Consider the following 25716-nt stretch of genomic DNA (forward strand, 5'->3'; position numbering starts at 1 on the left):
TCAAGACCTGAAAAGAAATCCTGGGTTTAGCAGTAATAATTGACATGTATTAGGCATGTATTAAAAGCTTTCATCTAACTTTAGGAGTTTTTTGTTTAGACCATTAGGATGATGTGTATGATCAAAATGTTTTACTACACTTTAATTAAGACAGGAGGAGTGATGAGAGTAGTAATGATATTAGTGGGAGTAATTTTTTGTTTTGTTTTTCCTGTCATCTCTCTTCTATACTCATGTTTTTCTGTGTTTGTTTACCTTTTCTCTCAGTGCATGTTCCTCCACGTGCCTCTGTCTGTGTTCATTTGTAGCTCCGCCTCAGTCCTGTGTTCCTCCACGTGCTACCGTTCATCTGTGTGCTTACCTATTCATTTGTAGCTCCGCCCCCTCGTTACCTGTCTTTGAGTGTTTCCTGTTTCCTGTCCCCTTCTGTGTCTGTGGTTGTACGTTTTTACGTCAGTCAGGTTTCGTGTTCCTGTGTTTTCTATGTTACTCGTGTTTCTTTTTGTTTCTATTTTTTGGTTCCTTGTTTATTTTTTTGTTTGCAATAAATAGTCGCAAGTGCGTCCGCTTTCCACGTCTCGTTCCTGCTTCTACCTGACAGTAGTATTTAATTTTATTATTTTATTATTTATAGTATATAATTATTATTATTAATAGTAGTAATGCCATTATAGTAGCAGTTATAGTAGTAGTAGTAAGAGTAGATGAGTAGCTCATTGTTTCTTTTGAAATGAATAGTAATAAATAGAGTTCATCCTGTTTTGTTGGAGTCTCTGTCTCTACTCTCCAGGAAAAGATTTCTACTAGATTTTGGACCGTTGCTGTGTTTTATTGTTTTCATAAATAATAAATAGTGTTAGTGAGGTCAGGATGTTGGATGATCACTACCCACCTCATCCCAAAAATCCTTCCAAAAAGCACAGTTCCACAGTTCAGTGCTGGGGCCTTTACACCACTCTAGCACACACTTGGGAGTAGACATGCCGCCAACAGGTTAATGTTTATCAGATTTAGAGGGTCCTAATCTACTGGCAGTACTACTATCTGTATGTGCACTATTACACCTAATTCTATTATTATCACCGCTGCTGCTACTACTACTACTACTACTATTATTATAATGTGGTCATTACTACTACAACTGGCACAACTACTGCTACCACCACTACTACTACTACTATTGTTTATACTATTACTCCTCCTATTACTACTACTACTACTACTACAATCACTATGGCTCATATTAGTCAGCAATGGGTGCAACTTAAAGTATCTGAATGCATTTATAAGAAAGTGTGTCCAGAAACATTTGGACATACAGCGTGCGCTTCCACACACACACACACACACAAACACACACACACACACACATACAGAGAGCTACACTGACTCAGGAACGTAAACAGTGAGGAATTATAGTCCACTCCCTCTGCGTCTCTGCGTCCTGCTTTAAAAGCGTTACCAAAGCAAACGGCAATACTAATAAACATTAGAACTCCAAACTGCTCGTGGCACATAAAGCAAAAATCTGCAACAATACACTGGCTCCCTCTGGATGCTGCACTGTTTATTCTTACCTCAATCACATTTCCCTCTGGTCCCCAACTACTTCTGAACTCCTTTCATTTTATTCATACAGTAAGACTGAGCTAAAGCCGGTCCAGGTCACACTGTGGGTTAGCCAAGAGCATTACCACAAATCATACACTTATATTTTTATATGATATTTTTCTTCCAATACTGCCAATAGACCTTTGTTATGGTTATTAGGTATTAGGTTCACCTGGGTGTTTCAATGCATCTACGTATTTTGTAAGTAGAAAAAGTACATTTTGACTTAAAATAATGCAATATATTGTTTCAGCTTCACATCACAGTGTGTGCATGCCCTTTAGTCAACTGCACAGCATGCATTGTCATGTAAAGCAAAATAATCAAACACGTTTTTTGTTTACTTCTGACAAAAATCTGGGGTAAATTTCTGTATGTTTTAATATCGCAATAAATATAGCAAAACAACCAAATATTTCAAGGTATTTTTTCCAATATCATGCAGTCATTTTTTAAATATTGCTATTTAGATTTCACTTGCAGCATTTTATTTCAAAAGAAGTTTAATGAAAGATGTGAATATAAAGCCAGGATGTGTCTAGGTCTAAAAAAGCTCTAAATGTTATTTAATATCTATACTCTTTTTGGAATTTTTTGGATTATTTTTCCTTCAACTTGATGAGTGGGAGTATCCCTAGATGTAGGCAGACTTCAGGCACACCCTTGGGCTAAGATATGTTTCAATAGTGCTTTCAATAGTGCTTTTTACTGATAGATCTTCTGCTGGTCTCATTTTTGGGGATATGTTAGTGTACTCTAACATGATCAAGTCTCTTAATATGTTTATATGGACTCCTGTTAGCTCTAATACATTAATTTCAGTAAAGCAACTGGAAATTGTTAATTTTGTATTTGTAAAAGCAAGGCTAATTCAAAGAGAAATGTGATTTTTTTTTATAATTAATAATAATAAATTATCACTATGCACAAAAATGGTAAAACTTGCTTAAAGCATGGCTAGCGTTGTGTTGAGGGGAACATGAAAAGAGAGTATCAGCATCCAGTAAGATCCAGTAAGTAATTACAGTGTTTTTGTTACAGTGTTTTAAATACACTACTACCAGCTGCTGCCTGTGCCGTAAACCAATCAATACTAAACTAGTGCTCCTTATAAGGAATGTTAGCTTGCAAAATAACAGTGTTGTAAATAAGCCTGTTTAACTGCATCTGAACACTATTAACATCAACCAAAGTCATATAATAACTAATAATACATAGAATTACATCATAAAATACTCAATACATGCATTCTATATCACTTTTAAGAAATCAAATTAAATTGTCATTGCCTGACAGTTCCTATCATTGCTCTTTCAGTCTTCTTCTGATACGCTTAAGTCATTTTTCTGGCTAGGCTGGTCCCCTCTAAGGAGCGTCTGCAGAAGCATAGTGAGTGTAAGAGCTGATGAAATTTGACAGAGGCTTTATATTATTTATGTGATTTCCAAATTTAGACCAGAGGAGTTGCTTAGTGTACATAGAATTTGGAGTGCAAGATTATCAGGTGAAAATAGGAACGTATTTCCAGTTTTTCTCTTAAATGTAATGATTTTATGAACTGAAATTGCACAAACACACACATACAGCTCAACTTCAGTTTCTAAATCAGCTTCTCAGATTTTGCTATTTATAGTTATATGTTTAAGTAAAATGAACGTTGTAGTTTTATTCTTTAAACTACTGACAGCATTTCTCTCAAATTCCAAAGAAAATATTGTCATTTAGAGCATTTATTTGCAGAAAATAAGAAATGGCTAAAATAACAAAAAAGATGCAGAGCTTTCAGACCTTAAATAATGCAAAGAAAACAAGTTCATATTCATAAAGTGTTAAGAGCTCAGAAATCGATATTTGGTGGAATAACCCTGTTTTTTAATCATAGTTTTCATGCATCTTGGCATGTTCTCCTCCACCAGTCTTACACACTGCTTCTGGATACCTTTATGCCACTCCTGGTGCTAAGGTGATGCAGGCTGAATAAGCAGATGCTCTTCTACTACATTGCTCTTCTACAGTACTATAAATTTTAGGCTGAGAGACACATTATTTAAAACCCTTATCTTAGCAAAAAGAGTTTATACTGTAAAACTACTATTTTCTGTTGGATGCTTGTACACATAAAGTATACTGTTAAAAGCAAGAATTTCTCATTTTGAAGAATTTAGTTTGAAGTTTAGTTCCAGACTTCTTGTTCACGTTCAATTCCATCACCAGCTCACCTGATTTAACGTCATTAAGCACTGATTTACTATGATAGCTGTTGGATGATAACTCTCAATAATACTCTACCACTCTGGACATCTCACTATATCACTGTTTGTGTTTTCCAAGTGTATTCACTAGTGTGTTCACTGCACTGATGGGTTGAAGGCAGAGACCTAAATCCAGCAGTAGACAGCTACCTATTCATCCTATTGTAACTGAGCAGTAAGGGTTAGGGGTTTTGCTCAAGAGCCCAACGGCAGCAAGCAGGGTTTTGAACCCACAACCTTGTCGTCCCATGGCCCAGTGCTCCAACCACTGAGCCAGCGCTATCCAGGAAAGGAGAGAGAGCTTTGGAGACATTTTAATGAACATAAAACTCAAACATAAACCACATGAGATAACAGATAAAAATGTAATTTTTTTGCAGCTTAATTCTGATATGTGGGCACTTCAAATTGTACAAATGTTGGTTTATTACTACATTAAGCTCTTTCAAGTTCACAAAACCACAAGCACAAGAAGACCTAACAAAGACCCAACAAACATGTGAGTTGGAGGAGGTTGGAGATAAGAGAACAGAATGAAAAATTGCAGTTTTCTGTCAGAAAGCTTCTGAGATTCAGATTCAATGTATTGTTGACCTCTACTGTAGAAGGTCAGCCTGTTCAAACCGAGCTAAGTGAGTACAGCCACAACGCTAAGAGTATCTCACACACACACTCCACACACTCACTCCACACAAATACAGGTCAGCTACTGTAAATAACGACCACACATCGTACCTTTGTGCTAACTCTGAGCTTTTTTTTAGCAGGACTGGTGCCATAAAGATGGATCCTGTTTAAACACATCCCTCACACACCCTCACACATGCACCCAATCTCTCTCTCCTCTTGTCAGGCAGTTGTCAGGAGCTGAGTGTGGCAGCAGTGTGTGTGGGTGTGGGTGTGTGTGCGTGTGTGTGTTTGTTTAGTAAATGGAGGGGTTGTGGGGACATGTGTTGCAATCCTAGTGTTTACTCACACACTCGGACTCGACTGGCTAATCAGACATAATTGTTTTCTCTGCAGCAGTTAGTAAAGCTTGCGTCCACCTGGGTGGTCAGTGTGGTTGTGGTACTGGCTGAGAGAAGGAGCAGATCTTTCCCGCAGACTCCACACACACACACACACACACACACACACACACACACAGCCATCTTCAGTTGAACATGATTTAGCTAGTCAAAAGCCTCACAACAAATAAGCTCTAAAGAGTAGATTTGGCATGATTGTATGCAGAGGATTTACAGACAACAATTGCAAATAAAGTCTTTAATGAGGTTCAGGCCCACATAAATCACAAGGGAGGAAAACAGAGCAGAGTAGAGTTGTGGTGGATGTGAATGTGTGAGTGTGGATTTGGAGCCCTAACAGTGCGTGTGTGGTTAACTGTGTGTGTTCACTGTTTATTGTTATATTGTAAATAGAACTGGCAGTTTTAGTATAGAAACTAGTATTGTGTCCCTTGACTTTTGCCATATCCCATGTAAGCTAAAAGAGAATGCAGCATTGACCTTTGGGATATGTGTGTTGGATCTCCTGCATTTAATGTGGATGTGATTTACGCCAGAGTTGATTGTTTGTTCACATGGACAGTTCTCGCCAGAAGCTGCTGGTCACAGTCACTACCACCCACTGAGCTGTCCATCCACCGTGTGGCTTGTCATATGTTTTCTGGGACACATATGTGGATCACTGTGAATCTAGGAATGTTAAATGCCTACACAACTTCAGAAATGGAATCTCCAATCATCCATCTATGGCCCACTATCAGGCCTCACTTGTCACCTTGTCATGGGTATTCTGCCCAGTGTTCAACCTTACAAATAAGGGAGCTTTCACACTTACCCTGATGGTCCAGATTTTCAGACTTTTCCATTTGGTCCTACCAAAAGAGGTGGCCCTTGATCCGGATCTACTGAACCATGGTCCGGTTCATCTGCAGTGTGAAAACACTTTTCTAGATGGTTCAGACTAGTGCTGGGTGGTATACCGTTTCATTCATATTAATGCACACTGAACTGAATTTATTTGTTAACTGGAGAGAGAAGGGAATTGTGAATTTAATACTGTAATGCCTCTAATGGCTTCAGAAAAACATTGTAAATTGATATTAAACTGTGTCCAACTTGTGCAGTAGAGCTTTGAACACTAAACCATTATTTTAAACCATAGTATTTTAGGTGAATTTAGTGACCTAAGTGTTTATGGAACTATTTAAAAAGGAAACCGTGTTAAAGTTATTGGCGTATCTCTTTTTAAGGTCTATTGTTTTCATTCTTCAGCTGTTTTTCTGATAGTAAAGTCTGATTTCTTTATATATTTTGTGTAATTTTGTGGGACAAAGTAAACCCAATAGTAAACAAAGCCTTCATTTAAAGCCTTAGTGTTTTATTTTATATAAACTCCAGTCATGCAAAATAAAAATAAATAATAATAAATATACCCTGATATTACAGTGAAACTGTCAGAATCCTGAAAAATACTGTGATATTCATTTTCGGTCATACCCCCCAGCACTAGTTCAGACTTTCAAAACACAATAGAAAGATGAATCAGTCTTTAGAAAAGAGCTGGTGTTGTGCCGACTCTCTTTGCCGTACAGGTGCGTCACTCAGCAGTATGAACACACTTAGATCCTTAGACTAGGAATTAATTAATTTACTGTAAAAGTAGATTACCCTTATTTATAAACACAAATAAAAGGAATCTGAGAAAAGGAGTTTTTTACATTCATTCTGCTGCGGGAGGTCTTAGGGCGTGTCCGTGAAGAGGAGTCAGATTCAGACAGAGAGCTAGAATTCGTCACAACACCTGGCAAACTCATAACATTCTACAAAACAATTCATTTGAAGTATAGAGCGATGCAGCCCATGTAGCTGGTGATGACAGGATGTAGTAAAGTTCTTTAGTACACTTACTAAACTGCAGTGTGAAACCAAAACTAACCATTCAAATATATAGAATACAGTGTAACACTTCAAGACATGAACCTTGGTGCCCTGAGGTAACCCATCATGATCATTAACATACTGCTATTCCATTATTGTTGGCATGTTAGCACCAGCTCTAAACAGATACAAATTTAGTTTTTCACTGTTTGTTTATTGATATGAGGTTTAAACTGTAGGTCAAACACAACCTCCAGACTCACTGTAAATTCCGTTTACTTGGCTCCCAAATCAGAATCTAGGAGAAGATTAGTTTTAGTAAAGTTTCCTTCAGCACCCAGCTGAAGAAAAAACTCAGAATAAAACTCAGAATAAAATGTATATTTCAATACCAACTGATTCCAATACATGAAAGAGATCCCAGCACAGCTGCCATTCTAATTCGTGCATGAAGACCATAGGCTGTGCACAGCTTTCCAATTAATAAAACTTTAATGAATAAATGTTTTTAAAAGTCTTAGAGCTTAAATATTTAACATTCATTTTTTGCATAGGCATAGTGAAATGCTTATTATACAGCAAACTCTTGTCTATATATATATATATATATATATATATATATATATATATATATATATATATAACTCTAATTCTCTTGTTCAAGAAAAGAGAGAGCCTGGAGACAAGACACGAGAGTGATTTCTCTGAACACAGTTGTCACAGTTGTCAGCAAACACAAGGAAAGATGTGTATTCACGGTTAATGAACAACAAGACACTTGGACTTAACCTTTGACTTCTAGGACCTGGTTAATCATGGGTGACTGAAGAATGTCTGCTAGAGCTAAAAACCCATTTTAAACCACTTCTGCTGATGCTCAGGTGACGGACATTGTGCTGTTCTATGAGGTTTACTAGTCAAATTACATTCATGTGAGCAGGTATTAGAGTGTGAGCTGATGTGTGGTTAGAGAATAGAGCGGCAAACATCATCCACCTATCAGTGACATAGAGAGAACTCACACAGACATAGGGAGAACACGGGTTTAAGGTTTAAACCCACAACCCCAGGCCTCTGGAGCTGGAGAGTACAGACTAACTACGTGTTTAATATTGTTTATGTGTCATTTATATGGCAAAACCTTTAGAGGCAGTAAAATAAATGTGGGGCATATTGACGTCAGATATTGGACACTCAATACTTGCTTCACCCTCCATTAAATGCATCTACAAAACGCTGTGCTGAGCAAGACAACCAGCTCCTGTTTCATACTTTAACAATGCAATAAGAGAACACCAAACTCTTTTATCTGAGAAGAAAAAGCAGCAAAATGACAGTTTCAGTGATATGAACTATTTATCACTTTGACTTTAATTTGAAAACTCCTGAGTGGGCAAGAAGGTGGTCTCTGACGGGGTGGTAGTGGGTGGGTGGGGTGAGAGAGTTTGGGTGGGGCTGTCCCCACCACTCTTTGGAATTCCACAGAGGGGCTTTGGAATGCAGGGAATGGCAGTCATGAGATAGTCCCTGGGGTCAGAAGCCAGGAGGGGTCAAAAGGACACCTGCTGTTCCACTGTCATATCTGCAGAGAGCTGTGAGTGTGTGTGTGTGTGTGTGTGTTTTCATTGTAGGACATAACTAACAAATATGTTTGCATAACTATTTTTGTAAAGTTTGTAATATACATTATCTTTAATACAGCAGATTCAGCAAATCCTAATGTTTGGTTACTTAGTTTGATCATAAAACAATAAAAAAAAATCAAAATCATCAATGTGGCTTATTCAAAAGTTTGGGCACCCTACAGAGTCAGAAAGTAACTTTTTATAGTTGTTCCTTAAGGCTTCTAGTCCTGACCAATTTTAAAAGGCTATAGAATTTGTGCATCATCAGGTAATCCATAGAGGAACATGAAGTTTGGTTTGGATTGTTGGAAATTTGCATTCATGATTCGCTGAAAATATTTAGAATTCATTCTTCACTGTACCTGGCCAGTATTGCAGTATTCCTCATTTCCTTCTTCCCCTCCTTCACTCCTCTATCCCATTATTTCCCTTTGACTTCCTTTAGGCACTATTTAAAGATGTTTTTACCTTCTATTACTTTTGTACGTCACTATTTTAAGTCGCTTTGGACAAAAGCGTCTGCCAAATGTAATGTAATGTAATATAATGTATTTCACTGGCTGCAACACATACCATAGCCCTTGCTTTACAGTTGGTAAGGTGTACTTTTTTAGGCAATACAATTCCTTTTTTTCTTTAAGCATGTCTTTGCTGATTGTGACTAAATCAGTTCACAGCACTTGTTTCCTGAACATCATATGGCTTCACCAAATATAAATGTAACATACTGCAAAGGTTAAGTTTTCTGCTGAGGAAGCAGGTATTATTACCCATTTACTATTAGTCAAAACTTGCTTTGATTTCTTGGCAGGCATATGGAGCTTTTATTTGGCTTTCTCACCAGTGTAAACACAGTGTTCACTGAGAGATATGTGGTCTTCAGTATCTCTTCTTGACTTCCACTTTTCCCCAACTGCCACTCATTAATTACACTATGCACTGTAGAAATCTGCATATAGCATTTTCCAGCCTTGTGGGCATTGATTACTGTGAATTTGTAGGTCGTCACACAGTTGCTTAGAGAACTTAGAGAATGTTTAAAGCTTGGAAATTGGATTCAGCTGACAGTTCCTGATTATAATTGGTGACGTGCTTCAGGCCTAATGTGCTAATCAAGGTCTGGGACCTTTTTTCAGGTGACTATATCTAATATATATTTTGAAAACATTGATGCATAAATGTGTGTATTACATTAGGGATATATTATTATAATTAATTATATTATTATAACATATAGGTGCACAATATAAACATATGGAGCACACGCATGTATAAAACAGTCTGGAGTGTAGTGGGTGTGTATGGGTGGTTCTTCCTTCTATAACTGAATTTGCTCTTTTAATGTAATTGCAATGATCATGTGTTAATCTATAAGAGAGTACTGTGTCATTCATCTTTGATTTTCCTCTGAATTATTTGTTAATTTAATTTTTTTTTACTAAATTAATGGATGTATTTTTTGTGTGTTGTCTCTGAATTGCATCTATCAGCTTTTTGTATTTATTTATTTATTAATTATATAGTAACAACAGTATGCTTAGATTGGCTGAGCCACTGATATCACATTTTTAGTTAATTCCAGTAAATTTTTCAAATTCTCTCTCTCTCTCTCTCTCTCTCTCTCTCTCTCTCTCTCTCTCCCTCTCTCTCTCTCTCTCTCTCTCTCTCCCCGGTTTAGCATATCCTGAGGTGAGTTAGTGAGCAGTAGGGCAGTGTGTGGATGGTTACAGAGGGCATTAGCTCCTACAGTGAAGGAAACCCAACCCAGACTCATTATTGCAGTAGAGGAAAGCTCTTAAACCAGCAAGGCTGGCTCCTCTGTGGGATCTTCTCAAGAGGCGTCTTCCTTTTGGAGCCCAGCCTGATCCATTAGTTTGATTAAACCCTCCTCTGGGAAGTGTGTGTGTGTGTGTGTGTTCACTCTAGACATTTCTTCTCCTTCCGGCAATAGCCAGAGCAGGACAGGCATTGTGCTAGTGTCAGTGTAGGCAGCCCTCCCAGAAAGAGAGAGAGAGAGAGAGAGAGAGAGTAAGTGGGAGAGAACTACAGAGAAAAAAAGGGGCCAAAAGAAAGAGAGAGAAAGTGAATATGAATGTTAAATGCCGTTCTCAGAAGGGCAGAAACTGGATCGATGGGGAGCATCACTCTTAATTAACGCAACACATGCGGTTTTATGACAAGCAGATAATGTGAAGCAGGCCTGGGTGAGACTGCGAGAGTCTGATAAACACTGAAAACTTTGATTCAGGCGTGTTCATCATTTCCACATGAATAAACTGTATTACATCATCACAGTTAATGCCAAAAGTAAGTTGATTGGAATACATGAGCGCTACACCAGAGACTGTAGAGAATTCGAATTCAGTTCTTTACTGGGAATCTTCTGAATGGTTCTTGGGCCTTGCAAGATGTGTTGTGATGCTCATTGCTATCTCACGTCCTGCAAACAGTCTGTTTTCATGCCTTGCACCTGCACAGCTAAACAGCTAGCAACAGTTCTTGTGAATATATCTACACTGATGGATGTGGTGTGTTCAGGTAAATTGCTATCTTGGCAGCGGAAAAAACAGGTGCGCCATTGACTGCTTAAAACCCTGACAACAGTCAACTGTCAGATGTTAATTGCTACCTTTGCAATCCGGACGCACCGCGTGTACTCAACACACATATACTTCTGCTCATTAAACACACACAAGGATGCGCAGCAGTGCACAAACCCAACTTTTACATTAAAACAATAAACAGGATACCAAATAAAATGAGATTTCTGTTCTAGCGTGAACACGCAGTTTAGTTTACTCTGATGAGAAGTGCAGAAGCAGCAAAGTCAGAGGGCATTTGGCTCTCAAACACACCCATGATTAATTAAAACAATTAGTACATGCCTTTTAAGCATTTTGAGTCATGCACGGCCTTTTTTTTACACCCTTATGAAAGCAAAAGCACACTGATGCCCTAAATAAACCTGTATGGTGTGCGGTTGATGGCTCACCTATTGGTCGCTATAAAAGGGCCCTTCAAATGTTTCAAAGGTTCTAAGGAAGCGTTCATTATAATATGATTCTGCTATGGCAGTGTTTCTGCTCGAGCCCTGCAGCACATGATAGAGTTGTTAATGAGCTGATTGTTTGGATGTGTTTGGATCAGGTCTGTTGGGAGCAATCAATACTGCATGTGTGAGACAGGTGGAACTCCAGAGACCCATATGCTTGGGCTGCTGCAAACAACCTGTTTGGCATTTATTTTCAGATGGCTTCTATCATACATTTGTTTGTACATTTTATTTGATGTGCCAGAACTGTCATAATCCATTTTATATTCTCATGTTTAATCCCAGTAAGCAGTATTCCTTATAATTAACAAAACAGCCTGTTCTGATACTGTAGATTATATACAACATTGTACACAAGACTGTTAGAAATGGTTATGACTGGCTGCTGTGTAAAAAAAAAGCAGTCTGGGCTAAAACACTTACATGTTCAGTGGGAAAAGGATCTGGCAAGTGTATGCAAATATAATGGATAAAATGACATCATAACAACAATTAGTTGGAAACATATTCAAAACAGACTTGCATATTGACAGTATTCTGAGATATAATTGTTTGTTTCAGTGCAGTGGGCCTTTAAAGAGTATATGTGACTCACTCCTTTAGTGATGCCATGTTTTTAAATAAATAATTAACTATTAAGCCCTTTAAAACTTAAAGAACTACAGCATCATTTAAAAGTTTGGACACAACTTCTGATTCAATTATTTTATTTTTATTTTTTTACATTGTAAATTGATAGTGACATCATCAAGACTATGAAGAGACAGGGCGGGAATCATATAGTAAACCTGAAAGTGTTAAAAAAAACTCTTTTGTGGGGTGTTGTTAACTTGGTAACTCTGATTAACTTATTCTGTGCAACAGAGGTTACTCTTGGTCATCCTTTCCTGGAGCAGTTCTGATGAGAGCCAGTTTCATCAGAACTTATTTGATGATGTTTGCACTTAAGGATACTCTCAAAGTTGACATTTTTCAAATTGACTGAATTTTAACATTACTAAATAATGTTTATTTGCTTAATTTAGTATTTCTTCCCATAATATGGATTAGAACATTACTCAATTAGAGTTATTCACTGTATACCAACTCTACCACTTCACAACTTTACAACTGATGCTCTCAAACACATTAATAGACAAGACATTCAAGTAATTAACTCTTGATAAGTTCAACACAGCTGTTAACTTAAAACTATTTCAGGTGACTCTACTTCATAAAGCTGACTGAGAAAATCCAGCCAAGTTGTGCAAAACTGTCATAAAAGCAAAAGGTGCTACTTTGAAGAATCTAAAATACAAAACATATTCTGGTTTGTTTAACACTCTTTTGTTAACTAAATAATTTTTTTATAGTTGGGATGACTTTATTTTTAATTAAAATTTGAAAGTAATAAAAAAAAAACACTGAATTTAAGGTGTGTTCAAACTTTTGACTCATAGAGTATCTTGCAAATTAAATGTTTATGTCAAGAAAAAGTCTATTTTCTATAACCTCAGATTATAAAATGTTGGGTCAGTATGGGAAATGCATATGTAAAATAATCACAGTGTTTCTTACATTTCCTTTGACATTTATTTGACTGCAGACAGTTATTTCAAGATATTTAATGTTAGGATATTTAATTTATTAATGTTCATTCACTACAGGCCTGCTACACATTTTGCCTTTTTTATTTGCGTTTTTCTTACTGACCCAACTAGAACCGTGTATCTAAGCCAAGAACCAATTAAGTACTTTTAACGTGTTTCAGAGCTCAGCTGTGTTTTACGTCTGCTTTATGGATATGTTGTGAGTGGGTCATTAAAAAATAGACCTGAATAACATCAACTGAGGCAAATGTAGTGTAATTAAAATACCGTAAAAGCTTTCAGTCATCTGTGTATTTTCTAAAATCCAGTCGGAATGCAAATCATGCAGACTGAAACAGGTCTGGAAGATTTCTTAGAAAGCTCTGTGTTCTGACGGAGAGGATGACAGTGTTAGTTTTGGATACAATCATACACACATTACTTCACGTATTAAAATCCATTAAAGTCCATTACAGTACCGTACATGCTGTGAGCTGATTGTTAGTAAAACTGTACATGATGAGCTGTGTGAATATATACAGATGTTTATCAGGGAGTAAGTAATGTTGTGTTCCCTCTGCAGCAGCTGCAGAAGAACGGACAGATCTCCATCTCCAGCCTGAACGAGAAGACAGATGATCAGACGGACATTAACGGACACGCTGAGGACGATACACTGGCCGAGAGTGAGTCTGTGTGAATGTTTGTTTGTTTATCTATCAGATTTTGTACAATTTATTCATTTGTGTGTGTGTGTGTGTGTGTGTGGTTTGTGTGTGGTATGACTGTGATGGCCACAAATGGCCAGACTGCATGCCATTTGCTATTGCTGTGTGTGTGTGTGGGTGTGTGTGGGTGTGTCTCTTTATCTGTATCTCCTTATATCTTTCACATAATCCCAAGGCAAACACATTAAGATTACCTACAGAGAACTACGTCTGTCTGTCTGTCTGCCCAAGAATGTGTGTGTGTGAGACAGAGAGAGAGAGAGAGAGAGAGAGAGAGAGAGACAGAAAGAGAGACAGATGGGGTCAGGGTGTAGAAGGCAAGTTACTCCTCCCTGAAAACATTCCCAGCAAGATGGAAATCCACATTAAAGAAGAATGCAATCAAATTCATGTGTGAGTGTTTGGAATAAACATATAGAAATATGTATTGATCTTGGGTTTTTACAGTGTTAGTGATGGGAGCCAGAGGTTGTAATGTCTACAGAGTAAACATATTTTTTATTTATTAACTACTAAAAAACTGAAGCCTCACACATATTTAATAATATATGACTAATAACGCTCACATTGTTGCTATATTCAAGGAAAAATTGTACTTTAATTTAAGTAAAACATTTAAATTAACTATTTAACAATCTAGGGTTTTTAAAAATACACCAGCCACTCAAAGTCAATGGTTCTTGATATTTCTGTTAATATATTTACTGGCCTGTCACAATACCAATTTTTGTGGACAATATATTATTTCATAAATTATTGTGATAAACGATATTATTGTAATTTTAAGACTATTAAATAAAAAATAAAAAAAAGATAATAGAATTGCATAACACAGCAATTAAACCCTTTTAAAGACAACTACATTTGAATTTATCATAGTTTGGGAAATATACACTTTATTATTCAGCTACTGCAGTTCACACTGTGTGTATGGTGTTGCACTTATTGAAACATTGGTCATTAAAGCATAACTGGCTAAAATACTGTTTACTGTTATATATGTGAACAAACACACAACTAAACACAGTAGACAAGATCACAATTATCAAATATTATTGAGGTTGTCTTAATTAACAGGACTATATATTTATTAATATTACTGGGGGGTTACTTTTATAACTGAGGAACAATTTGGGATACAGCCTTTCAGTTAAACTTGCTTCTTGGACGAGGCGAAGAATCAGTCACTGATGTTTTGTGATAAGATGTAATCGAATAGACAGACTCATATTTGAACCATATTTCTGCACTGTAGTATCTCAAATACATTATTAGAAATATTAAGAAACATTGAATTTGATGCAACAGTTAATTTGCTGACTGATTTGAATGCAGAGCATACATTCTGGAGTAAAAGAGGAAAATATCATATATTTAGTAATAAGTGCTAAGAATGTTTTCATATTTGCTGCATAAATCAAAAAGCATAAATAATTTATTTAATAATAGAAGTCATGTGTAATGTTGGATTTTTTTTTAAACACATCTGGTGTGTGAGGTTTGCTTTGGGTATATATTAGTAATATATACCCAAGTAACATAGAATACATGCTTAAATCTTACACTCGCCTAAGCCCATGTGGTTTTTGAAGACACAGAATGTCAGTCATTTTTAGAAACATATAATAGGTAAACTTTTAACACCATATAATTGAGACCAAGGGAAAAATTGTGTCAGTTAAATATTTTAAATGTTTGGGTATCAGCTGACCTGCAGCAGGAAGAAAGCATCATTTAGTTTATAAATATCTGTGTGTATTCCTCTCCCATCTTTCAAAGGGCCACGCTCTCATTCTCTCCTGCGTTTCTCCTGTCTGAACACTGCAGTAGGTCTTTTACTCATTTCCACGACTGTGTCTGGAGCGCACGCTGTTTATTTACTCTTTCGCTGCCTTTAAACTCAGAGAGACCACCGAGATGTTTCCCTTCCTAAATATTTAGCGAGCCGTGACCCGCTGGAGCTTCAGAGCGGCCCGTGTTCGTTTTTAATAAGCTTACCTCAACGTGCGTTCAGAAACTCGAGAAGACTTTAAATGCAGAGATATGGGGGAGCCTAGGCCTTTTAATAACGTCTATAATGATCTGTCCTCTGGCTGTATGGAGTAACCTAACGCTGCATCAGACACAGACAGAGCGCAAAGCCAGGCCCTGCGGAGATGAATGGGGGCCGTATTGTCCATTAAGAGGAAGAATGTGAGCAGTAGATACAGTATCATGATGACAAGAGGAATATGTTTAATAACATTGTAAGCACATTTTTGTTTGACAGTGAGAAAGCAATGTTATTGTCCTGAGGTCATTTAACCTATAGACTGCCGAATTATTCATTTATTAAGCCCTTCATTAAAGTAGTATTGCTATTGCTCAATGTCAACCAATCTCCTTTACCTAATACATATGTATTTATTCATTTACTTGGGAGGGATGTAACAGTGATATTGTGATTGCTATGTTCTACTGGGGCTAATGTATTAGCTTGTAGCACAAACATTATCTCACTGTTCATGAAAAAATAAGGACAATATGTACTATAAGTGACTAGACACCCCTTTACTGTGATAAATTTAACTACTCAGCTAATTTGTCCAGCACCTGTTGCTAACACTGGCACTTGCACGCACACAGCTTGTATGATGTTCATAGAAAAGTTCTTCTACTAGAACAAGACATTCTACTTATATCAAGACTCAACACTTGTAGCTGAATTCAATCCAACCCTGGCAACAATGTTCCAACATCTGTTATAAAGGGGAAAATATGTCAGTCTGTGATCGATCTTAGATATGAACTCATTTTGGTGCTATAGTCCATTGCTTTTTCACAGCTACAGAACTTATTTACAACTGGCTCAAGATAATCTTAAATTATATGAAAAAGTGGGATTCAATCAGCCTGTTCTTGATGTGAAGGAAAGCAGACAGAATGAATAAATCCTCTATAGAAGAACTGGATGTGTCAGCTGTGTTTTTTTGTTTGTTTGTTTGTTTGTTTTTTTCATTTATTGCACTACTAGTTTATTTACTGTCCACTGTTTGCATCTTTACAAATTTGCACTGCTAAATTATTATATAATTGCGTACTTGCACTGTCTGTATGGCTGACATCAGTCATCCTCTCAATATGTACAGCAACTGGTCTTCATTGTTCATTGTTTTACTGTGTCTATTTGCACCTCTATTACACAAACACTTAAAAAATACTGAATTTTATACTTTATTTTTATGTATTTTATATGTATCATATCTCTCATACTTTCCTGTAACATCTGTGTAATAATCTCTCCATCCATCCATCCATCCACCCATACATCCATCCATTCACCCATACATCCATCCATCCATCCACCCATACATTCATCCATCCATCCACCCATACATCCATCCATCCATCCACCCATCCATCCATCCATTACCCATCCATCCATCCATCCATCCATCCACCCATACATCCATCCACCCATACATCCATCCATCCATCCAACCAACCATACATCCATCCATCCATCCACTCATACATCCATCCATTCATCCATCCATGCATCTCTTAAGCAGTTTTCAAAAAATAAATGCAAAAGTCCCAGAAAGCCTGTGACTAATATTGGAATGATATTTCTGTGCTTTGTTACTTCTCTGTCATCAATGTTATGGCTGTTGTCAAAGTAATAACAACTCCCTCTTTAAAAGTTTAAAAACTTTAAAATATGTTCATTTGCATTTTGCCTTTTAGGACCCAGAGAGGAAGGGGTGTGTCTTCTTCAAATGTACACCTTTTACCCGCCTCCAAATAAAATAACCAGTAATTTTAAATTGATAGCTGTACGAGTGTAAAATGCGTTACACATGGTGTCAGAAATGCATATGGCAGTGATTAGTACATGTGTTAGCCGGTATCGCGTATCCTGTTGTTGTTGTAAGCTGTGAAAGTTTCCTTGGGAAAGGGAGTGGAGAAAGACACACTGTAAACTGTAAATGTTGAATTTACATAATGTAAGTTGAGATGGCACAGTTCCAGGGGCATGGGGCTGTGGGTTCAGTCCTCATTAGGATTATACGTGGATTAAGCCAAGCCACATAAAACTGTGTGCAAACACACCCAAATTACATTTAATTTAAAACAGACGAATCTGAGCTTGGATCGATTTAGGAGGTGATCTGAGATGCATTTGTGCCGGGTTATAAAAAAGTACATGCATCTGTCTCTTTAACACACATTTAACTAAAAGAAGCTCCTCCCAATATGACCAAAACTCAGTTAATCAATCTAAACCAGACCCTGTTCCCTATGCTAATTTACCACATCTAACACACCCCATTCAACTGATCCAAGCTCTGCTGGAGCAGGGAAGGAGACCCCAGGTCTACACTGTCATTTTCTGGTCAACATGGACCACCAGAACTGATGCCTTCCCCTGATTTTATAGAAATGCACCATGACAACATGTACCATATATGTTCTTGGCATGCACAGAAAGAGACTGAACAGTTAAACAAATGTTTGTCACATAATGATAGATAATAGGTTGCACATTACAGCCCACACAGCAATTGATATTTTAGTGAAGTGTACAGAGATACTGACAAAGTCCTTATAGGCAAGTCAGTTCACTTGCTGGCCATCCTTGGCATTACATCTGTTTGAATGGGGAGAGGCCAAAATACTGGAAACGGAAGCTCGGAAACATATCTTACATTACTGATCAATTTTGATAAATGCATCATGAACAATATGTAGTGTACAGCCCATTAAAACACAAGAAGCATGCTTTTTCATCTTGTTACGGCTACTGCGCTTACGCAGATCTCCAAAGTGAGGTGGGCTTCCCCTACAACCATGCAGAACCTCCGCTGCTCTCAGGTACTTTCTTTTCTTCCACTTCCACTAGGCATCAGTGTGTGAGTAAATAGGTAAATAGGTGTGTGTGTGTGTGTGTGTGTGTGTGTGTGTGTGTGTGTGTGGACCCCTGCAATGAACTGGCGGCCCTTCCAAGAGGTATTGCTTACTTACGCCCAGTTATCCTGGGTAGGCTCCAGACTCTTCATGACCCTGTCCAGGAAGAAGCAGATAAGAAGATGGATGGAAGTTGGGAAACTCATTGGTTCTAAGTAATAACTAAAGAAGTTCTACAAAAATTCAACAGACAGATTTGAACTTACGCAAACTGTCAGTCCTTAAGTACAGTAGTGCATTCATTCTGAAATTCCAGCACAATATTTCCTAGAAAGGAGGTTGGAGCCAAAACATTCATCCCTGGGCATTTCGTTGAAAATAATACTAATCTCTTGGACACCGAATAAATTTCACAACTACACACTTGCACATTGGAATATGTGCACACACACACACACACACACAGTCATCCCCTCTAGACCATGCTGCTTGCTTGCCTGGTGTTGCAAAGTCCATCAATACTTTTTCGAAACTCCCCCCGACATCTGTTTGCTTTTACAGAGCCGCATGAGGCCGGGTTCTCAGAGGTGCGCGTGTTTACACTGAGAGACTGTCGTGAATTTCACTCTGGCTGGGATGCCAGCGCTGCTCAGGTCAGATGTGTAGTATGTGTGGTATGCTGCTCTTGTGTCAGGGCTTTGAAACATTGGAGAAAGGGCTGAGGGAACAACTCCCCATGCAGCCAGCCCTTATGGAGGAGTGTGTGTAAGGGTATGTGTAGGGGTGGAGGGGGGATGTAGGGCAGTGATTGACATGTTGTGAGGGTGGGGTTGTGGTGTGTAGGGGGGTTTACGGCCAAAAGCCTGATAAAAGCTCCAGAGCCACCGGTGGCCTCTGAAGGAACAGGAATGCCACTGATAACAGCACAGAAGCACAGGATACGCTCAGTGTATCTCCACACACACATACACACACACACACACATACATAGTAGCACATGCATGTTCCTGTTCAGGTTCCTGCATTCTTGGATACCTTCTCTAGATTAGGATTTATTAGAATAAAGTACAGTATATAGTAGTGTATAAATATAAAAAAAAAATACAGAAGTTAGCATTACATACGAATACTGTTCTTGAACTTAACCTTGACATAAACATGCCAGAAGTGATGGCAATAATGATCGATTTACAATAAGCAATATCAGAAATGGTGTTTGTTCATAGCTGTAGCAATTATCTGGCCAATATAGATTAAACAGATTAAACTAGATATTTGTACTGCTCAAACCTGTGGAGTATATCTGGTTTATATCAAGGTAAGATCACATTCTCATCCAGTAACCAGAAATGCACAAACTTTGAAAGTAGCCTCAAGTGCAGTCTTAAAGGCTATCAAAATCTGTATGATGAAAATGGCTCTCATCAGGACCACAGACTAAGAATAAGAGTTTCTTCTGTTGTACAGGATAGGTTTATTAGAGTTACCAGCCTCAAAAACTGCAGGTTAACAGCACCCCAGATAAGAGAACACATAAATGCTTTATAGAGTATTTTGGTTGGTTTAACACTTTTAAGTTACTACATGAATCCATATGTGTTCCTTCATAGTCTGGATGACTTCAGTATTCATTTACAGTATAATGTAGCATTTTTTAAAACATTGAATAAGGAGGTGTGCCAAACGTATGTTTAAATAGATAAATACAGTATTAAAATCTATCAAAAACTAAGTAATAATTTTGTGGACTTCTCAATAATCCTCAGATATTGAAGAAAACATAAAACCTTCTGCTTATCTAAGATGCTACAGTACTTCACCCTACTACTATTAATATAATTTCAAATTTTAAACAGCAGCATAAGCCTGGACTCAACCCTCAGTCACAGTGCTGATTCTGCACTGACGATGTTATTTAGGAAGTAGTTTTCCAGATGCTTTGTAATTCAGTGTGTTACAGCTTTGTAATTCAGCCTGTGAAAGTTGCCTAAAGATGCTGGAAGGAGAAAAGGGTCCAGTCTGTAGAAATTTAGACTTTAGAGTGAAGGAAGGAAGCTGCTGAGGAGGAAGCAGCATGCTATAATCTTCCTCTCATGAGGCCACAGAGCAGACCTGACGCACTACACACACTCGCATACACACAAACGTGCACGTATGCTCCCTCACGCACACAGGATGTACACATAAACACAAACACACAGGACTGCTACATGTGCGCTCCCCCTACAGCCCTGCGGAGAGAATGAAATCTAAATAAACATGACATAGTTCTGGATATCAGTGAAATTTAATATTGCATTTCTTTCTAAGCATAGTATATAATATATTTTTATGATTTAACTCATGTTTACCAAGTAGTGAAAACCTACACAAACCTCACATAGATTAATTAGACTGGGTGGCGTTCTCCTGTTATCCAGATCCAGAACCCTTAGATACATCTTTTATTTTTTTGGAAAGAAAATTTCATTTTGTTTAATGTGTTTGAACTGTTCATTAATTATAGTCTGTAACAGCTAGACAATGGCAGGCATAGGCTGGAGGCACTGGCACAGATACTGATACTAGTGATGCATAGTGATAGAGCAACTGTACAGCATTTCCCACGACACACAGTTCAGTTCAGTTAGGATATTTTAATCATGTGCTCCAGTGGGAAAAGTGCTTCTTTAAATAGTTCTCTAGGTCAAAAGTTGAAAGCTAAAGCATGCCATGTTGTGGACATGCTCACATTAATGACTTTTATTGTACTAGTAATGCAGCAAACAGTACAGTACAAGAGTGTGACACCATGTAAAAAGTGCTTTGATTGTGTTAAATAGCTCTCTTATAAAATACTTCTTTGTCTACAGACAAAAGACTTTCTAAAGACGTTGCTGAAAATGACAAATGACAAAATTGCAGTGAAAATATAGTTTAACTCATTCTAAAGTGTTACTTATGGTAGAGGTACAGAGTTTTTGAGTGGCAGCTACAATATTTAATGTATATATAATTTCTGTCCAGAAAACATGTGTTATTGTTTAAACATAGTATAAAACAGAGATGATCTAATACAATCCTAAATCAGTTTTGGGTCTGATATGATGGTGATTTGTAGATATAGGACGGACGGGGCCAATATATTTTCCAATCCATATCCCATTCTGCAGCTGGTGTTGGACCATAAAGCTAGTAACATACAGACTCTTAGTGAACTTTTCCTGAAACATGATATATTTCTAGCTGACAACCTCTAAATTAAAGGGATTACAGCAAAATTGGTTCCCTTCATTATACTCAATTACAGTATCTTTAATGGAAAATTTTGAATTTTGTATTTTTTAAGCATTTAGAGCCAATGCAGAATCTGCCACGAATTAATGTATTTTGGAATTCAGTTAAATTCAATGTATTTGTGTATATTTTTGCTCTTTTACTAATAAACCCTGACAACCCTGAGTGTGGACATGAGACTGGGGGAATTCCGTTGTGCTGATTTGAAGGCCACATCTCACACAAATTACCATGACGTACCACACAGTTCCAATAAGAAAATACTGGCTGAAGCTAGTCCTCAATGGTCCTTAATGGTCTTTTGAGCACAGTACTAACAATAATAGTGATATAGTGATACAGTTGTTAAAAATAGGGGGAAAAAAACAATATTAAAATGAAAAGAGCTGTATCAGGTGGTGAATCAGAAGAATGTAGATGTCACTGAGGTAAAAACAAAGGTAATGTAGCATAGTTTTAAATAGCATAGTTTAATTTGAGGATGAACTGATTAATGAAAAAAGATTTTTGTTACTTGGTGATACAAGGTTTTACTCCAATTACTAAAAGTGTGCATTAAGCGTAAATTCTGTGTTGGTTAGATTTTGCTGACCCAGTTCTTAAGCTCTGTACTTGAGGGAGGTGACTGCCAGAGAAAGAAAAGACACCCCACCCACACCCTAAAAGTCAGACACACACACACATACTGAACATATATGCACTGATCTGCTCTGGGAGGGGCGTTTGATAAATATTATACAGCTACAGTTTTCTGGAGACTGGGCCAAAATATGTACTGTATTGTGCAATGTCCCCCCTGCTAGAATGAGTGTGTGTGTGTAAGTGTGTGTGTGTGTGTGTGTGTGTGTGTGTGTGTGTGTGTAAGGAGGGGTGGGGGTGTCAGGGAGGTAGTTGTTTTAAAAATCAAGCATATTTTTTCACATTGAGGTGAATAAAGGTCGTACAGAGTCTGTTTTGTTTAGCTAACCATAACATTTTACACGGTGCAAGTACAATATTAGTATGAGCGCTGGACAAATTGTGCACAAATAGCATACACTTGCACATATAGACACAGCCACAGATGTGGAGTCAGCACATGCACACACACACACACTCAGCTCCCTGCCAGCTGTCTAGGAGGGGAGGCCTGAGAGAGTCCAGAGGATGAGATCAGCCATTATCTCATAGAGGCCACTCTCCCCCAGAAAGTGTCTGTGTGTAAGTGTATGTGTGTGATTGCACACATGTGAATGATCAGATTCTGTGGCATTTGCTATTCTAGCGCAGTGTAGTCTGTTGTAGTGCAGCTCTGGGACAGTGCAGCTATCACACACTGCTGCTCTGGGACAGTGCAGTTCTCAGATACTGAGAACTAGAGTAGCTCTGGGATAGTAAAGCACTGGAATAGCATAACTGTAGGGTAGCTCAATTCTGAGATAGAGTAGCTCTGGGATAGTAAAGCTTTAAAATAGCATAACTTTAGTCAAGTTTCATTCTAGGATTGTTTAGTGCTGGGTTAGTGCAGCTCTGGGTTAGTGCAGCTCTGGAATAGTGTTGTGATGGAATATAGTACATCTGGGTTAGTGCAGCTCTGGAATAGTGTTGTGATGGAATATAGTACATCTGGGTTAGTGCAGCTCTGGGATTGTGAAGCTCTGGAATAGTGTAGTGCTGGAATATTGTAAATCTGGTTAGTACAACAATGAGATCTAAGTGCAGTACAGCGATGCCAAGGAATTTCATTCAGGGTTTTGGACAGTGGTCCAGCTTTGTCATTTTGATTAATAGGGTCAGTTTATAAAATTCTTTCATAACTTTTACTGTAACATTTCTAGCTGCATATTTTACTACACGTAGGACAACACATTTCTGTTGTCTATTTTTATGCGAAAAATTGCATGATTATTGACTGGTAACTATTATTTATAATTTATTAATAACTGATGTAGTTACTATTATATAAGGAATACTGCAAAATAAATGTATCTATTACAGACACTGTACAAAATATGTTGCTATGTAAAAGTAAAGCTTACTACACAAACAACAATATAGAATAATCAGCTGGGGATGTTTGTAAATCATGTTTAATTGTGTTTAAGAAAGTTGTGTTATTTTCTTTGCATTGTTTTCCATGTAACTGCTGAATAATAATAAAGGGCACCCAAACATTGCATGCAGAAGGGACATCAATTTAAACTTATGTGCTTGAACTGAAACAAAAATGTGTATATTGACCAATGGAAGGTACTTTTGTACCATTTTTAATACTGTGATTGCAGTAAAAAACAGTCAGATTTAAATAGTGATGTGAAAAGCATGAAAAATTGATTCCTTATAAAAACACCAGAGATGTGAGTCTTAGGAAGATTGTTGTCAGATGAAACTGTTGGAACTGTGTTTAAATATTTGATGTTAAAATATGTTCCCCTCGGCATGCAGATCCGTGAGATAGCACGCTCCACTGAACTTGCCCTGGGCCTGCTTTTTGGAGAAAGTTCATTGTTCAAAATCAAGGCAAATATTGGCTCCCTTCTAGACGGTTCAGCTCACGGATACACAGACACACACACACTCTTCACCCTGCATCCCTTTCACACTGAAACCTCCTAATCAGCTATACACTGCCTTCAGACCACCGGGAATGGCCCAAGAATGTAAGGACCATCCCCCAAAGTACACCAAACTCAAGATGGCCCTATCATACTGCATTGTCCTGGCTAGTGGCTCATACATTAGTATCAGGGAGGGACAGCAGTGGAATGCCAGAAACACTGGGAGAAGGGGGGATGGAGAAGAGGGAATCACTGGAACACAGTGAAAGAGTGTGAATGTGTATTTAATATCGTGTAATCTAATTTGATCTAATTTGATTTATGCGTTTAGGATAATAAATAGTGTGGGGAGTGTAGGGACATGAGACAAGAGGGTGTGAGCCTTTAGTGTCTAAAATTCCTTCATGGTAAGAATGAAACCAGGACGAGGTTACACAAGTGGTCCTGTGTTAATGTGTATTAATGTGTGTTAGTGTAGTATATATATATATATATATATATACATATATGTGTTAAAGGAAATGTTTCTGTGCAAAATTTACTGTAACTTAGTTACATTACTCCTACATTACTACATTACTCTGCATGTAGTTTATCAATCAGCCAGAACATATTCTGCAGTTTATTAGTTGATTATTTAGTTTTGTACTGGAGATAACTGAGGCTAATGAAGCTCAACAATTCATGGACCGCTTATTATTTGGCAACTATGTGCCTAAATCAGCCAAAGTATATTATACATATATAAACTAAGTATGGGTGGTTATTATTGTATTTTACATTTATTATGATAAGCAATATTTTCATGATTGCTTATGTTTCCATGATGTTAATCATCATGTAATGTAAATGGCCCATTATTATTTGGTTGAAAAACTAAACATTCACCAACTGGCGTGATATTACCCTTCATCTGAACAAGCATGTGCATTTAACTCACTACTGAGTAGCTGATTTTATGTGCCAGAGTTTCTTTGTTATGTTAGGATACTTGTACTTGTATGTGTAGTTAATAAGCTATTGATGTTTGGGTTGTTTAGCCAAAATGCAATAGGGGGATAATTTAGTAAAGGCAGTGGTTATATGGGTAGAACCAGAATCATTAAGCCAAAAAGGTTTTCTTTGCTGTAAACTGTAAAATAAAAACACTTATGACCCTTTTCATTTAATTATAGAACAGTTTTAGAGCTCATAATTTAAGTAAACCAAAAAGAAGTGGAGTAGAATAATTATACGCAGAAAATGGTTAAATAAATGTAAACCATTTAAAAGGCTGCATAAGTAGGACTATGAGG

At 37.5% G+C, this 25716-nt stretch overlaps 1 protein-coding gene across 1 annotated transcript in view; it reads left to right on the forward strand.

The window, feature by feature from the left end:
• akap12b (A kinase (PRKA) anchor protein 12b) overlaps positions 1-25716 on the forward strand; it is an 83015-nt gene that overhangs the window by 31001 nt on the left and 26298 nt on the right. The window contains exon 2 of the mRNA XM_022663141.2: positions 13577-13679. Coding sequence (XP_022518862.2) covers positions 13577-13679 — 103 coding nt within the window. The remainder of the gene's footprint in view (positions 1-13576; positions 13680-25716) is intronic.

Source organism: Astyanax mexicanus, chromosome 1 (assembly GCF_023375975.1).
Source record: "Astyanax mexicanus isolate ESR-SI-001 chromosome 1, AstMex3_surface, whole genome shotgun sequence".
Classification (NCBI taxonomy): Eukaryota; Metazoa; Chordata; class Actinopteri; order Characiformes; family Acestrorhamphidae; genus Astyanax; species Astyanax mexicanus.